General features: G+C 36.3%; 1 protein-coding gene across 2 annotated transcripts in view; it reads left to right on the top strand.

Moving 5' to 3' along the window:
- Positions 1-15679, top strand: part of LOC103028758 (zinc finger DHHC-type palmitoyltransferase 14) — a 67923-nt gene that overhangs the window by 33278 nt on the left and 18966 nt on the right. For both annotated transcript variants that reach the window (XM_007248453.4, XM_007248454.4), the window contains exons 4-6: positions 8176-8334; positions 10172-10309; positions 15261-15309. In XM_007248453.4, coding sequence (XP_007248515.3) covers positions 8176-8334; positions 10172-10309; positions 15261-15309 — 346 coding nt within the window. The remainder of the gene's footprint in view (positions 1-8175; positions 8335-10171; positions 10310-15260; positions 15310-15679) is intronic.

The raw sequence follows: 15679 nt of genomic DNA on the forward strand, positions 1-15679 counted from the left end.
GGCACTTCTGGTATTCAGCTGAAATGTGTACACTCAATAGAGTGAGGTGGTCTGTGTAAATGCAGCAGTAGTTGAAAAAAAGTGTCAAAATGAATTATAACCTGCACAAAAAACATGTTCAGTTTCTATTTATACTTTATACTTTTTTGGTTTGTTCAGTTTTGCTGTTTTGATGCATCCCTACTTCTGTAGTCGTTGCAGCCCTAGTGTATATTAGTTTATTCAAGTTCATGCTTTATTAGCAATCACAGATGCAGAAATACAGGAAATGTCCAAGGTTGACATACTTATTCTTACAATTGTAAAGTTCTTATAAATTCTTTGATGAATGTAAGTGAATGCGATACTGCACATTATTTCCTCACTGATATATTTCCCTTTGTGTTGACCGTGTTTAAATGAGACACTGGGTTTAAAGAATTAGATTGTCTGAACACTTTGGAGTTCAGACAAAGGCAAGCTTTGATTTTTTTTTTTTTTCGGGGGGTTTCTTAATGTCACTGTGGTATTGATTACTCTGATACTACTCTTGGTATCAAAAGACACACACACACTCTTTAAATCACCCTGGTTATCTAGATGGGCAGCTGAAACTCTGTTTTTGTGCACAATGGACAGATAAATCCAGCTAATGATGTGAAGACTGGAGTGTGGACTTTCAGACGCTCTACAGACGTGTCCTGGAAAGAATGCACCTAGGTAGCACATTTATATTGTGAAACGCACATGTGCAAGTTAAATGCACATTGTTGGGGTTTGTGTTTAACTCTTATCTGATAATCCAGTTTAAACATTGACTTCATTTTACTTATTGATTATTTAGAGCTACTGTTATTTAATAGAGTTGTTGGACTGATGTAACTGTTGTAGCTTGTAAAATGCTGTGCTGTTGTTTTTAACTTTTCTCTTTACTTTGCTTTGTTGGTAAGAGTTGTGTGTTGAACTGGTATGAATGTTTGAGTGATGAATGTTAGGAAGACGTTAAGTTGCATTAGTTAGACATCGTTGAGTGTAGGGGTGCGCCATATCATATTGGACACAATATATTGTGACCGTTATATAAATTTATTTCTTTATTGAAAGGAGTCTATAGTTTAAGTTATTTATAAAGGTTTAAGGATAATTTTTGTTTAATCGTTTGCTTGTAGCTTATGTGTAGCTTATTAATATTTTGTATTCTAGTATTTTGGTAGATTTTTGATTTTCTGTTACAATATTATTTTATATAAACTTTTACAAAATAGACAAAAGTGTACAGATTTTAATTTTTCTAAATGTTTAAAACTGTTATACTTACATGAAATAAATTGTAACATTTATTTTGTTTCAGGTTTTTTTTTTAAATGCTCAATTTTAATATTTTTTCCTCCAAAAATAATTCTTCAGTGTGCAAAAATACACTGAAATATTGTGATATAATTTTAGGCCGGCTATAACACACCCATAGTTGTGTGTATTATAATGGTGTTTGTGTGGGTGCTTGTGTTTGTTTGTCTCGTCTGTATTTGACTTTTAGATATTTCTTTTTATGATTTAATCGTTTTAGATTGCAGTTTAAAGGGCTTTACATAAAACGTGAGCCTCTGGCTCATTTACAGTCATTTGTATGTTTAAATAATGAATATTGCTCATTACATGAGCCCCAGTCAAAAATACACAAAAAAAGGATAATGAAATGATAGACAAGGTACGATTCTACTAACCAAGTTATGAATATTTATATATATATAAATATATATATATATATATATATATATATATATATATATATATATATATATATATATATATATATATATATTTTTTTTTTATTCAGTGTTTGCTGAGATTCTAAAAGTGCCAGCTATTGTTAGCTCATATACATATGTGTTAAGCTGCCCAGTGATGTTGAATTGCTCCTCCTGCCTTTTTTATGCTGTTGCTAAAACAGCTTACATGAGGAAGCGCATGCTTTGTTTACCATCTGTTTCACTTCACAATCTATATGTGAGTATCTGCGTGCCAGCAGTTGTGCACAGACCGTGCTCCAGACTGCCCTTCCACTGCTGGACTGTAATTAGCTGCTCTTAGCGTCCTGCTGAGCTGAGGGAGAGATGCTCTGGCTGACATTGAAAACTCCTACAGTCCAGTTGGTGCAGTGTAGAGTAAAACTGCAGTAAATATGTATGTAGGCAAAAGTCTTTTCAGGACATATGAATCCTAACTGCAGCTAAAACCTTGTGCAAATTCCCCACAGAGATCTTGACAGGCTGAAAATGCCAGAATCCATTGAATTTATACAAAAGTTAGCTGGTTTCATCCTGCTTCACCTCATTCTGCTGCAAAAAGAGAAGTTGCACTCTGGACTTCATGTTGCTGCAACCTGTCTACTCTCTCTATTTATTTTTTTCTTTTTTGGGGTATTTATCTTATCTATTTGTATATTCTATTTTTATTGAATTCTTTATTTTATCTATATATCTATTTTAATAACAGCTCTTGGGTGTAAACTGGAATTTGAGAGATCACAATTTCGTTTCACCTCATGTACCACATGTGATGCTAATGACAATAAAATCTCCTTGAATCCTTCTGGTTAAAAACAAGTTTTACCTTATCACTTCATGCATCTTGAGTTTCAGGATTATACCTACATTATTAGGGCTTTATATTGACAATAGAATTAGTAGGAAAAGGCATAGTGTAAAAACACACTTTTGTGCACAGACATGCATTTTACTTGATATGCATCTCTGCACTACAGTTTAAATAGTAAAAACAGACAAATCAGTTATGATTAAAATACACATTCCAGACTTTCTTATTCTATTGTCGTTCTATTGCCGTTTTTGTAAGAAAAAGCTATCAGGTGTTTCTATTTAGCCCTGCTTTAGATCACTGAATTAATGTCTCTGAAGAAAGACAGGTTTTGCCTCTTTCTCATGAATATACAAACATATCGCCTCTGATTGGCTGACAGAAAAAGTGGATTTTAGCAGAAGGAGACCTTTAAATTTAGGGGTATTGTATACATTTTAGTTTAATAGTGTTGACGTTCCACTCACTTTTTTTATATGTATATATATACACGCACGCACGCACGCACGCACGCACACAAATTTAGTCTCATTTAAGGCAACCACAATATTTGGCAATGGCAATAAAGTAAGCGATTCATAGACACAGACATCTCCAGAGTCTCATCTCAGGTGTTGCTTCTTTATTTACCCAAAAAAGGGTTCTTCTGTGGCTTTACTCCTAGATTCCTTTTGGTTGCACCTTTAATTTTGATGAGTAGAATAAAATCCTAACTGTATTTTTAATTATTGGATTTCTATGTAACGTGAATAATGCAGAGCTTAGATCTGAACCAAAAAATCCTACCAGAGCCAGTGAACGTTCTGTCTGAGCCCGAACGGGCCCGTCATTATGTCATTATGAACTCGAGCCCGATTTAAACCCCGCAGTGTTTTAGTAATAGATTCTAAATCTGACCTTTTAACTGCAAATTTTTGTTGTTTTAACGAGTGAAATCTGTTCAGAATGATGCTAATGAGCAGTGCAATACGGAAAAAGCATAGGCCTGTTTTTTAAGAAATCTCTTCATTAAGAATGGAGCTCCAGAGTGCAGTGCTAAAGAGGGGAGGAGCTGGCATGTGCACACTGAGCAGGCCAGAACTTGGGCAGTGAACGATAATGTTGGTAAAGAACATATACGAACATATACAAGACATTTTGAGCACAGTAATTACTATTTCAAATTTTATGTGTATCTGATCTGCCTGCTTTTGTTTAAGCCCAATTACCGACCCTCAGCAGTGATTATAGGCTTAATATCTGCTCTAATTCAGGAACAGTGAGTGCAGTCCTCCTTTTCTTCTCACAGTTTGGCTTTGCGAGCTGCTGATGCTCTTCCCACGCAGTCTCTGGCTTCAGGTTGGATTCTGACAGCAGAGGTGGGAAGTAAGTGAGAGCAAGAGAGAGAGAAAGTGGGGGGAACGCGAAAGCTGTGGAGAGAAAGAGGGAGCAAAGCATGCATTGATCATGTTGCACATGTAAAGAAAGGATACCCGTAAACTCAATTTCCTGTAATCTCCTTTTCACACCTACACCCCCCCCCCCCCCTTCCTTTTCAAACTCGCGCATGCTATCACTTGCTCTCGCGCTCTGTAGAACCAGCCCACATGCAGCAGCATTCCATTCACACACACACATATATACAAACACCCCTGCTTGTATAGGGAATAACCAGCACACTGTAAATCAGCACTAGTGATGTTGTCCCAGTGTAAAATGTGACTTAAGAATAAACCTACATTGCTCCAGTCATGGGATGAACTCCAATGAAGTGGATAAATTGACTTTAAAACCAGTAGCATCTGTGGAGTTTGATACAGCAGGATTTTATGGGTGGTCTTGATGTTATATTGAGGGAGCGTGGCTGTTCTGTAAGGGTGGTTAGATGGAGATGGAGGTGTTATACATTAGATTTATTGTTTATTGTATTTTTTATTGATGTTATACTTAAATCTGGGATTAGTAACTGAGCACCTTTATGCGTCCTGTTTTCGTCAACTATGTAGGCGACATCTCCCTATACTTGATTGAATTGTTGAAGGGCGTGCATCTGTGGTGTTCAAATTTGCCTTTCCAGCTATTGTGCCAAATTCTGCTCTTCTGCTAGAATTTTACTACCTTGAAATGTCACAGCAAAATGTGTGAAACTAATTTATACTCAGATTCCTTTTATTTATGCTTAAAAGTAAGTCGAGTTTAGATTATCTGCCTGAGCCCAAGTGTGACCCACCACTTTCCTCTGGCCTTGTACTAAATACTTAATTTTCTGGAAGTCCTTCATATGAAGAAACTGATTTAAGGCTGTGATGCTCAAGTCACGAACATTGCCGATGCCATAAAATAGCCAATATGTTGCTGATTTGGCACAAAACACAAACAAACGGAAAAAAAATTCTGTGACTCAGGCCCACATTTTTTCATGCTATTTTTTTTTTTTGTAGCAAAGTAACAAAAGTAAAGTAAGTCAAACAAATAAAAAAGTTGCACAAGTTAGAATGTGTAATCTACTAAAAAATAATTAAGCATTCATAATTAACAGTTTTATTAAATAACAACCCTTTGCTTCTTCCGTGTTGAACAGTTTATTAACATCATTCTGGATGTATTTCACTCATTCAGAATTAATTATAGTTAAAAGGTCTGGTTTATAGTAAAGAAATCTGGTTTAAATTGAGCTCATAATGACAGTATATGGGACAGTCTGGGCCAAGCTCAAACACAATGTGCACAAGCTGGGGAAGGATTGGGTTGGATTTTTTTGGGCCTGTTTTATAAGGGCTAATCTACAGTTACAGTAGACACAGTAATCAACAGCAAAACCTGTTGTGCCCTTATTGCTGCATGATGTGTGAACACGTTAAGGTGAGGTTGTTTTTCTATGATTTTTATTTCACCAAACATTTAAGTGATTGCCAGTCATGACCACTCATGATATTTTTGCACACATTTCTTTCTTGAATATGATGTTTCCTCAATAAACTTACTAAATATAAACCCAACCCAATTTTAGAAGCATCAGCAATCTTCTTAGATGTTTTTCTGCTGAATGCACCCTTCTGAAACAGTTTAACATCCTTTCCATGACCACAGGATGTCTTCTCACGTGTTTTTTTACCGAATGAGAAACTTCTTACTGCATCAGCTGGGTTAAATAACTTGTTGCCAACTGAAACATAATCACCCATGCAGCAATTAACCAATTGGAGGCTCTTACTTATTTACTTGATTAAATCCAGGTCACCTTTTTTGTCTGGACAGTGTATTATTGATTTTGAAACACTGTCCAGTCCTTATGTATAATGTTAAATGAAATCTGGTTTCAGCTACAGTTTTTTGTGGCCTAACAAAAAATACAGCAAATAACATTGTGCCCACTTGGAAAATCTTAGATTAAATAATGTAATTTTGTCTCTGCTTTAGTACTTTAGTGTTTTGAAGTTGTAAATGTGTTCATAAAGAAAGTATTTTTCCTCTTCCAGCACTTCTAGAGTTTCACACTGTAAGATAATTGGTGACCCTGGAGCGAAGTCTTTAAAGACTTTGGTCATGCTCTGTATTCGAGGATTATAATTAAACACAGTTACAAATTACTACATGCTGGCTTTGCATGCTTGTGTGAAACTCTTGAATGTTTGGTTACACAGCACACTTGTACACTGCGTTGTCCTCTTGGCCTGGAATGCGTATGCATTTGTAATTACAGAGCGCAGAGTTCAGAACTGTAATTTAAAACATGTTTTGTTAAACTGTATTTCATTTGATTTAGTTTACAAGAGCAGTTTTCCCAAATCCAGCTGAATTGTAATTGCACTAGTTGTGTTAAGGAGACTAGACCTGTCACAGCACTTATGTTATCAACTTATTACACAATATATGAGCATAAACTCAATCATTTTAACTAACTAATATAGGTCATTGTGTTTAGTTATTGAGAAGAGCCCATTAATGCAAATAAGCCAGTATATGAACGTTGTTTTAAAACTGTGCTTATGTTTTGTTTATGGAGGATAATAACTATGTATTTTTCAGTATAGATGTCCAAATTGTCTTAATTAAAAGTTAATTGATTTTTGTTTAAGAGTAATGTTTGATTGTGTTGTTAATATTGGAGCTGTCAACAATGCATGCGAGTAATCTGGAAACTTATACTCCTGTTCAGTTGTAGGTTGTTTTATGTTTAAATATGGATGAAACCTCCAACTTTTTTACCATAACTTCTCTCTCTTGCTCACTTGCTTGCTCGCTCACTCACACACCCACAAATACGGAGCTGCTGCTGTTAATTCTGCATTTTCCCTCTGTTAAAGCTCTCTGTTAAACTTTTACACAGCACATTAAAGGTTACAATTTAAAATGCATAAAAACAACCCGAGGTTAACAGTTTTTTTATTTTTGAGCGACTGACTGTAATATAAATATGTATATTAAAAAGAAGAACAAATCAGAGTATTTTTGATTAACCACATAATAATTACAGATATTTTTTTATTGATTATTCTGTGCTATTGTAATATCATTATATCAGTGGAATAAAAAGGTCTTTAAAAAGACAGTAATATTGTTTATCATAATTTCTGGAAAAATAAATATTGGTTATCGGGCCTAATGTGGACCGAGAAGCTTCATGTTCAGACCTTTTGTCACGGTTTGCATAATTAAAGAATAAGAAGAACATCATTATTATTTTAAATGAATTTATTTTGCAAAATAAAGTCATTTAAAATAATAATGTTCTTCTTTAATCTTTAATTATTAGTATTACATGTTAGACAGTGGTTGATTTAGTGTTGTGTTTAAAGCATGCCCACTAGATAGCAGCGTTACTGTTGTAAGTAAACTTTCTTTTTAATCAGATATTATTAATGGGATTTGTGTTGTTTATATATATATATATATATATAATTTATTTTTTTTTCCCTCCCAATTTGGCTATCCAATTGTCCCACCGCTTATGTGCGTCCCCGTCACCAGTGGCACCTGTGACCCTAGGAGGATGCGGACGAGCACACGCCTCCTCCGACACGTGTGAAGTCAGTCATCCCTTTTTCGAGCTGCTGCTGATGAATCATTGCCTGAGCAGCTAGCACGCTCAGAGCGATTAGGTTCCGATACATCAGCTCACAGACACCTCGTGCCACCCGGTGCCACCTTTGAGTGTGATGGGGAGAGAGCGCCATCTACCCACCCGGAGGGAGCAGGGCCAATTTTGCTCCTTCTGAGCGCCGGCAGCCGATAGCCGAGCTACATGAACGGGATTCGATCCTGCGACCTCCCGCTCATAGTGGCAGCGCTTTAGACTGCTGGACCACTCGGTGCTTCCTTAAACTGTTCATTTTAATCAGTTGTAATATGAATCAATATATTGGTATGTATTTAATCGTACTGTCTGTATCATGTGCATGATGCATATAATATTGCCAAGTTCTTGTTGATACACAGCACTAATATCTCATCACTCTGACTGGTGCACAGCTTGTACGCAGAAGCTCAGAGCAGAACCGACTTCAAAAGCATTTCCAAAAGTTTCCTCTCTCCAACAGCTGTGCCTCCTCTCGCCTTCAAGCGGAATGTGAACATCTTCCTACTGGGATGTAACACTTGTTTTCATCTCGCTCACAGACATCGCCAACGGCTCCAGCTCGACGGGGTACAGACCTCCCCCCAGGACGAGAGAGGTCACCATTAACGGACAGACCGTCAAGCTGAAGTACTGTTTCACCTGCAAGATCTTCAGACCGCCTCGTGCCTCTCACTGCAGCCTTTGTGATAACTGTGTGGGTGAGTTGTTATCTCAGTGTACGTGTGTGTGTGTGTGTGTGAGATGCTGAGTAATGCTGGGTTTAAATGGGTATGTGAATAAAAATACTATATTTAGGAAGCCTCTCATTGGAAATGTCAGTATTATGAGTTCTAGATTTACTCTCATAAATTCTGTGTTCTATGTCTCTTTTTTGACACAAAGGAAGTTTAAATCCTTGAATCCTTTTTTGGGTCTTCCGTTTTCACTCTATAGCTTTCTGTTCTGAAATGTGTCCGGTATCCTTTGCTTACTGTAGAATGTGTTATCCAGTGTTATAGGTGAATCATATTAATTGATTTTAACTGAATTAACTTTGCTTTTAAAGCACTGTTCCAGGTTAGCATAGTTACCAGGGATACCAGTTGATAACATTTGTATTTTTCAGTATTTTGTGCAACCGAATGCCATGAAAACTACTGAATCAATGTCTGAAGGCTAGTTAATAAGTGGACATCAGCATCAACAAGATGCAAAGAAAATGTTATGTATGTTACAAGGATTGTAATTTAAACCCTTACTTTCTAGCAAATAATACACACAACTTGATGAATTGATTAAGTAACTATGAAAGCCTGTTCCTGCTACATAAAAAAAAAATCCTATTAAAAATATGATTTTATTATTTCTGAGATACCAAGTCTTCATTCTAAGATACGATCATATTATTTTACGATACTATCTTATTATTTTGAAAGTCTTTAAATTACTACTTAGCATCTCAAAATAACAGGAAAAATATATAACTATTGACATAATAATGAGAAAAAAAAGGTGCTGGTTTTGTTTTATTTGAGATGGCAATAATGTGCTTTCATACACAACAGGTCATTTTTTACCACACTAGCCTGCAATTTAGGCAAAACATAAGGTTTACTTAATTCAATAGGTTATTCATTCAAACTTGCTGGACGATTATTGACTAGATTGTAAGTTGATATTGTTAAAACATAATAGTTTGTAATAATACTTCTAAAAATGAATTATGTGGGTACGTTATGCAAACTTTTGCAAGGTAAATGATGTAAACTGGAAGGCAGTATAAACTGATTTAAGTCATTTAGGACCGTTGCTGTACCATAAATAAATACATACCAAACTTTTGCCATAATGTAAACACCTTCTTCCTATACACACACACACCTTTCCAGTTATAATAAATAATAAATTGGCTACTTCCTGAGAGTTGGCTTTCTCCACAATGACTAAATGAGTCATGAGTCAGCACTCATCCAGCTCTCAGTCCTTTAATTGACTTTCACTTCATCTATTTTCAGGTCATCCTCAGGCTTTGACGCTGGTTTAGCTTCCTTCTCAAAAGTCTGTGATTTGTTAAATTAAATCATTTTCAGTCTGCAGCAAATGACTCAACCAAAAAGTTGACTCACTGTTATGTTTCCCAGAATCTGATTATTGCTGTGCTCCATTTACCTCAGATTTACCTTGTCAGAAACTGGGAATGATGTCAAACTGGAAATCATGGTTACCGGTTAATTTTATCTTATTTCAAATTATTTCAAGTAAATAACAGTTAAATACAGACATCTGAGAATTTAAATAAAGTGTGGAGCTACTTTGAGATTGTTAATGTTGTGAAATAGAGATTTCTTTGCATGAGCAAAGCTATGCCCGTATCATTAGCATTATATACCTGTTGGGAGCATCAGCTGAAAGTGATGTATTACGGAATGCTCGGATTAAAGTCGGTTTCACAGCAGATTTCTCCTTAAAACTGAGTAAATTCCTCTGTCTGGGAGATTGTACTCATACTGATTGTACTCGTAATGCTTTTACAACTGAATCTTTTCGTTTCTGCAGAGCGATTCGACCATCACTGTCCCTGGGTGGGAAACTGTGTGGGCAAAAGGAACTACCGCTTCTTCTACATGTTCATCCTGTCACTGTCCTTCCTGACAATCTTCATCTTTGCCTTCGTCATCACACACATTATCATGCGTAAGTGTACAGGGCTATCTCCAGCCCAGAGAGGTGCCTCCGCCTCCTGTGGTGTCTGTCCCGTCAGCAGGCGAGCTGCAGTGTGGGTGTAATGAATTTGGGCTGGCCATAGGCCATCGCTCGGTGTGGTCTGTTCTCTTTTTCGGAAAAGAGGAAGAAAGTGTGAACTTTTTTCTCTGTTATCTAAGAAGTGATTTATATGAGGTTAAATTGTGCGCTATTAACGCAGTACTACCGGGAAGTGTTATGTTAATTGTGTTCTGTATTACTGTATGAAGGGTAGTGGTGGGTGATTATGGCCTTTAAATAATATCACGTAGTGCTGGGCGATAAAACGATATCGATAGTTATCGAGGAAACTATATATCGCGATAAGTCGGGGCGAGAAATTCGATAAACTAAATTTTCTATTTCCCGTTTAAGTAGCGTTGTGAAAAGGCGCAGCACGAGACCAGGCAGCACGCTGAACTGCTGCTCAGCCCAGTACAACCCCTCCCCTCCCCTCTCCACCATCCCCCTCCGCCCCACCCCCCGAGCCCCTCCACTCTGAACTCCTCACATAGCGGCTCCTTCTCTCCCATTTACTGGATAAACTTCATTTATACTATTCAGCGGCGCTACACTGGAAAACTCACCTTTTAAATATGAGGCATGCGTCTCCAAGATATTTAGAGAGGTGAGCTTGTTCAGATTTCTGAAGGCAGGTAAACGCTGCTCTGTTTGCTGCTAGTTAGATTAGCTTGTCTCCAGTTTAAAGTTAGCGATGTTTAGGTGTAAAAGGGATCTGTGCAATCTGTCATCATTAGCTAAGATGCTTTCACTGCTTTTTACATTCTAATAAACTAATGGGTAACGCACGTTAGCCGTGTTAATCCACGTTTCGTGTAAATTAAGGTTAACTTCAGCACGAGTGAGGGGTTAGTATATAAACACACAGAAAGGAAGCACTTTCCATCTTTTTTCCTAACTCTCACTGTTTCTGTTAGAAAACCCTGAGGGCAGCATTCTCCTCTGTCTTTGTGTTTTATAGTTTTTAACAGATAGAGAGTCTGTTATGCTGGATATTTTACTAAATACAGAAGATTATATAATCTGTCTAGCTGTATTTGAACTGAGCTAAACATTGCTGTTACTGAACTGGAGTTTTAAATACACTTAAGTAATGTAAGTCTAGTCTACTGAAAGCCAGTAATGTTAGTATAAATCTGTACTGCAGTAGAAGTGGATCATTTCAGAAACTTGACTTTATTCCTCCCACCTCCATTATAGGCCACTTTTTTTTAAATATTTAAATGTTAGCTTAATTTAAATGTAAAAAAAACTAAAGGCTCTTATTAAAAAAAAAACATAAGCAGTAAATTATCTAAAATTACAACAAATAGAAAATAGAAAAACAGTAAAACATATGTAATACATACTTTTTATATGACCAAAATTAAACTAGACTGAAATCTGACTAAAACTAATAATATCCGATAGACTAAAATGTAACTAAAACTATTATACATTTTAGTGAAAAGACTAAGACTGTATCAAAATCACCTGTCAAAATGAACACTGTGATATACTCTTGTATTTTGCTTTATGTAGTTGCCTGCATTCAGGGAGGGGAATGATCTTTTGATTAAATATAATTTTATAAAAATAAATAAAGTGTTATTGCAATTTAAATTAAACAGACATATAATGTAAAGGGTCTTACATATTTTTTAGTTTATATATTTGTCCCCTTTTTAAAATTAATTTAAAAGCTGTACCCACCTGGCAAGATGTTAACATCCTAGTGTCTGTCCACAAGGCTCTGAGCCTGCTAGTGATTTTGTCCATAACTCCCTTATTCTGTCACTTCTGAGTAAAAATAGAAACCTTTAAGTGTAACAGAAAGTGATTTGATTTATATCGTGATACATATCGATATCGGCTGATATGAAAAACTATATCGTAATAAGATTTTTTTCCATATCGCCCAGCCCTAATATCACGATATTTCAGGATATTTTTGCGCTAACCATATTCTTGTTAAATGGCCAAACATTAAATAAAAAATATATAGATTTTAGAATGCACTACTGCACAACGAAAATATTATTACATTTTATTTAGATCAGATTGTTACATACAATATGGCACACAACAAATTTAGATTTTACTCAGATTGTAACAGAAGTTATTGATCGATCCAACATGTCATGAAATTAATAATGCACTCCATATATCCAGGATTAAAGTAAAATAAATGATAGTGGGCAAATATAATCTGTCTCTAGTAGATATTTTTAATGGGAAATTAGAACAGTGTGCATTTTTATTTTTTGCTACAAACAGCCTAAAAGGTGTACCCTTATGGCACTTAAATAATATCACAATATTTCAGGGTATTTTTGCCCTAACTTTATTAAAATATGTTGGCAATATTATTGTGTACAATACGATATGGGACACCGCTAATGAAAGTGTCCCATAATAATTTTCTGCCATTGTCCCATATTTAAAAATACTCTTTTAATATAGTTATCAATGTTATAATATCAATGTTAATAATTGGGCTCCGTCCTGTAATTCAGAGACTGTGAAGGACACTGTGTTTCTTTATATAAGAAACTATAATGCAAACATAATTGTACTTCTATACTGTGGACTATATAAGCACAGCAGTTGCATCAGTTAGTTATTGCATAGTCTAGGGCTGAGTGATATTGAAAAAAGAATAATCTTGAAATTTCTCAAATATATGAGTGATTTCTGATTTATAATTTAAGTTCCTTCATTTTTTTTATTTCTAAACAGACTATTTAAAGTGAAACACAAACTATTCTTTCTTTTTCAATTTATTATAACAAATTGTATTTCCTTTTTTTGATGAGGTAAGCATCCACCTTCAACCTTACATGCAGCTTTTATATTAAACACGGTGCAAACATAACCTTCCTGTATTTTAGTTAAAGAAAAGTGTAAAATATGAAAATCGCTGCCATATATACAAGTTATTTACAGGTTTCTGACAAAAGCACAAGCCTATTTTCTAAGATTCTGTCTGCAGCTTCTATATGTAAATATGTTCAATCTCGATTATCCCATTTTGAAAATCAGTGAACATTAAAACAGTGATTCAATTAATCAAATTAATTCAAATAAACCGCCCAGTCATAACATAGTGCATTAGACCTGGCGTCTGTCTGATTTACCATGTAAACAGCCCATATCTTGATATGATTTCTCCATATGCGTTAGTGTGTATACCGATTTGATTGGAAATTTCAAATTTTCATTGGATATCCCTTTCTGTCTTATTAGAGCCTGAAACATTTAACATAAATTTAATGTTATTTAAAAAGTAGAACGTAAGTTAGCCAATATATATGTTTTGACCTTGACCAGGGGAATGAAAGTTGGCCCGCTGTTAAGCAGGTTTTCATAATGTGAGATTCAAAGTTTGAACGCTAGGTGTCAGGAACAGGCCAAAGAGTCTAAAAGCGGCGAGAGTGAAGTTGAAGCGCAGAAAAACGGTCCAAAGAGTCTAAAAGCGGAGAGAGTGCTCAGTTGTAGCGCAGAAAAACGGACAAGAGTTTAATATTAAAAGACATCATGAAATAAAACATCAATTTGAAGAATCTTAGTTTACACAACACTGTCAAAGATAGATAAAGATAGTAAGTCAAGTAAAATGATGTGTAAATGAAAGTAATCAGGAAAAAAGTATTATTTATAGTGGTATATTTCATTATTTTTTTATTACAGAGTGTTGCCCGTGACCTCAAATATATTTCTCCTTCTGGCCCCAACAAAAAAAGTTTGGACACCCCTGACCTTGACCAAAAAAAAAAAAAAAAGGGCTGTTCTTGCCACTTTGCTTCTATATGTGACTTGGGGAAGAGTCATGCCACAATTTAAAATAAAGCATGCAGAAAATTCAGCTGACTGTGATAAGGGCTCTGTAATAGTCTGTCCTTTTCCTGAGCGCAGTAAATCAGCTGAACACAGATTACACTCTGCTCTGTGTGTTTATGTGCATTTTCCACTTGGATCATGATGTTGAACTTCACTCCCTGTTTACCACCTCTGACCGGCTGGTAATCTTGGGTACAATAACCCATCCAAACATCTCTAGGTTGCCCTGAGGTTCCTTATGAAAGCATGTCAGGAGCGTAAAAGATGAGGGCAGGAATGGAAATCAATAAAACCAGAGTGCTTTCATTCTTTTCTCTTTCCAACAATTATGACTCGATTCAGACTGCATCAGGCATCAGCGTTCAGCTGTTTTAGAGCTTCACTGGGGCACTAATAAGCACCCATAGCACCACTGATACACACACAAAGCTAAATGTTCCCTAGCCAGGCTAATCTGCGCATTTGTTTTGGTTTCATTGCTCTGCATGGCTCACAGAGGCGGATGAATAAAGCCTGCTAGTTGTGCTTCAGTGTTGATGGGACCTCTGTGCATGTGGCTGAAATAGCAGTGTCGTCTCTGGTGACGGCCAAAGCGCTGCTTTTGAGAGGATTTTACAGCTTCCTTGTGCCGCACGCTTTACAACCAGCTCTTAAGAGATCGATTACAGCGAAGAGACAGAGGTCTGATGGAGGATCAGGTGATTAGGCACTGCTGTAATGTCTCCCGTGCTGGGCTTCCTGGCCCCGTGCCACAGTTAAGCACCTGCGCCCTGACTTTCCACAGCTAAATCATAGCTTATTACAGCAGGTCTGATCCCTCTGTGCCTCTCCTCATCGTCCCAGAGCACTTGGCCCCTGTGAATGGTGCTCCACTCATTTTAATCTAGTCCTTCTGCAGAGGAGGAACTCAGCATGTGGGTGGAACTGTGAAGGAAACACAGTAGATTTGAATGAGTTTGAGTTTATTATGCATTCTTACATAATATGAAGTCAGTCACATCCCATTAACAGAGCTGTATTTGCCTTGGATTTAACCTGAATTCTGTCTGTTCTTTCTCCACAGAATCTCATAAAAAAGGCTTCCTCACCGCACTCAAAGACAGTCCTGCCAGATATCCTTTTATAGCAGCAGAATGATGACTGTATTTATAGAAAACTGATGTAGAAACAGGTGCAAGATGTGCACAAAAGAGTCCATGCTGCCAAGTGAATGCTTGAATATACTCTGCTCCTGATGAATATGATGATTTTATCTGCAGAGACTGTAAGTGTCATTTTATTTCAATGCTATAATAAGGTACAAGCAAAGTAAGTATGAAACCAACTTTATTGGGTGTCTTAAACTTTGCCTTATTAGAAAGCAGTCTAGACTGAAACGGTCCTTATAATAAGTGTGAATGTGTTAGAATCAAATGCTGTAGATTGAATGGGCAGATGCACTGTAGACACAAGTTATTTGATTAGCACCTTTCATACACAGTG

The sequence above is a fragment of the Astyanax mexicanus genome, chromosome 14, assembly GCF_023375975.1.
Source record: "Astyanax mexicanus isolate ESR-SI-001 chromosome 14, AstMex3_surface, whole genome shotgun sequence".
NCBI lineage: Eukaryota > Metazoa > Chordata > Actinopteri > Characiformes > Acestrorhamphidae > Astyanax > Astyanax mexicanus.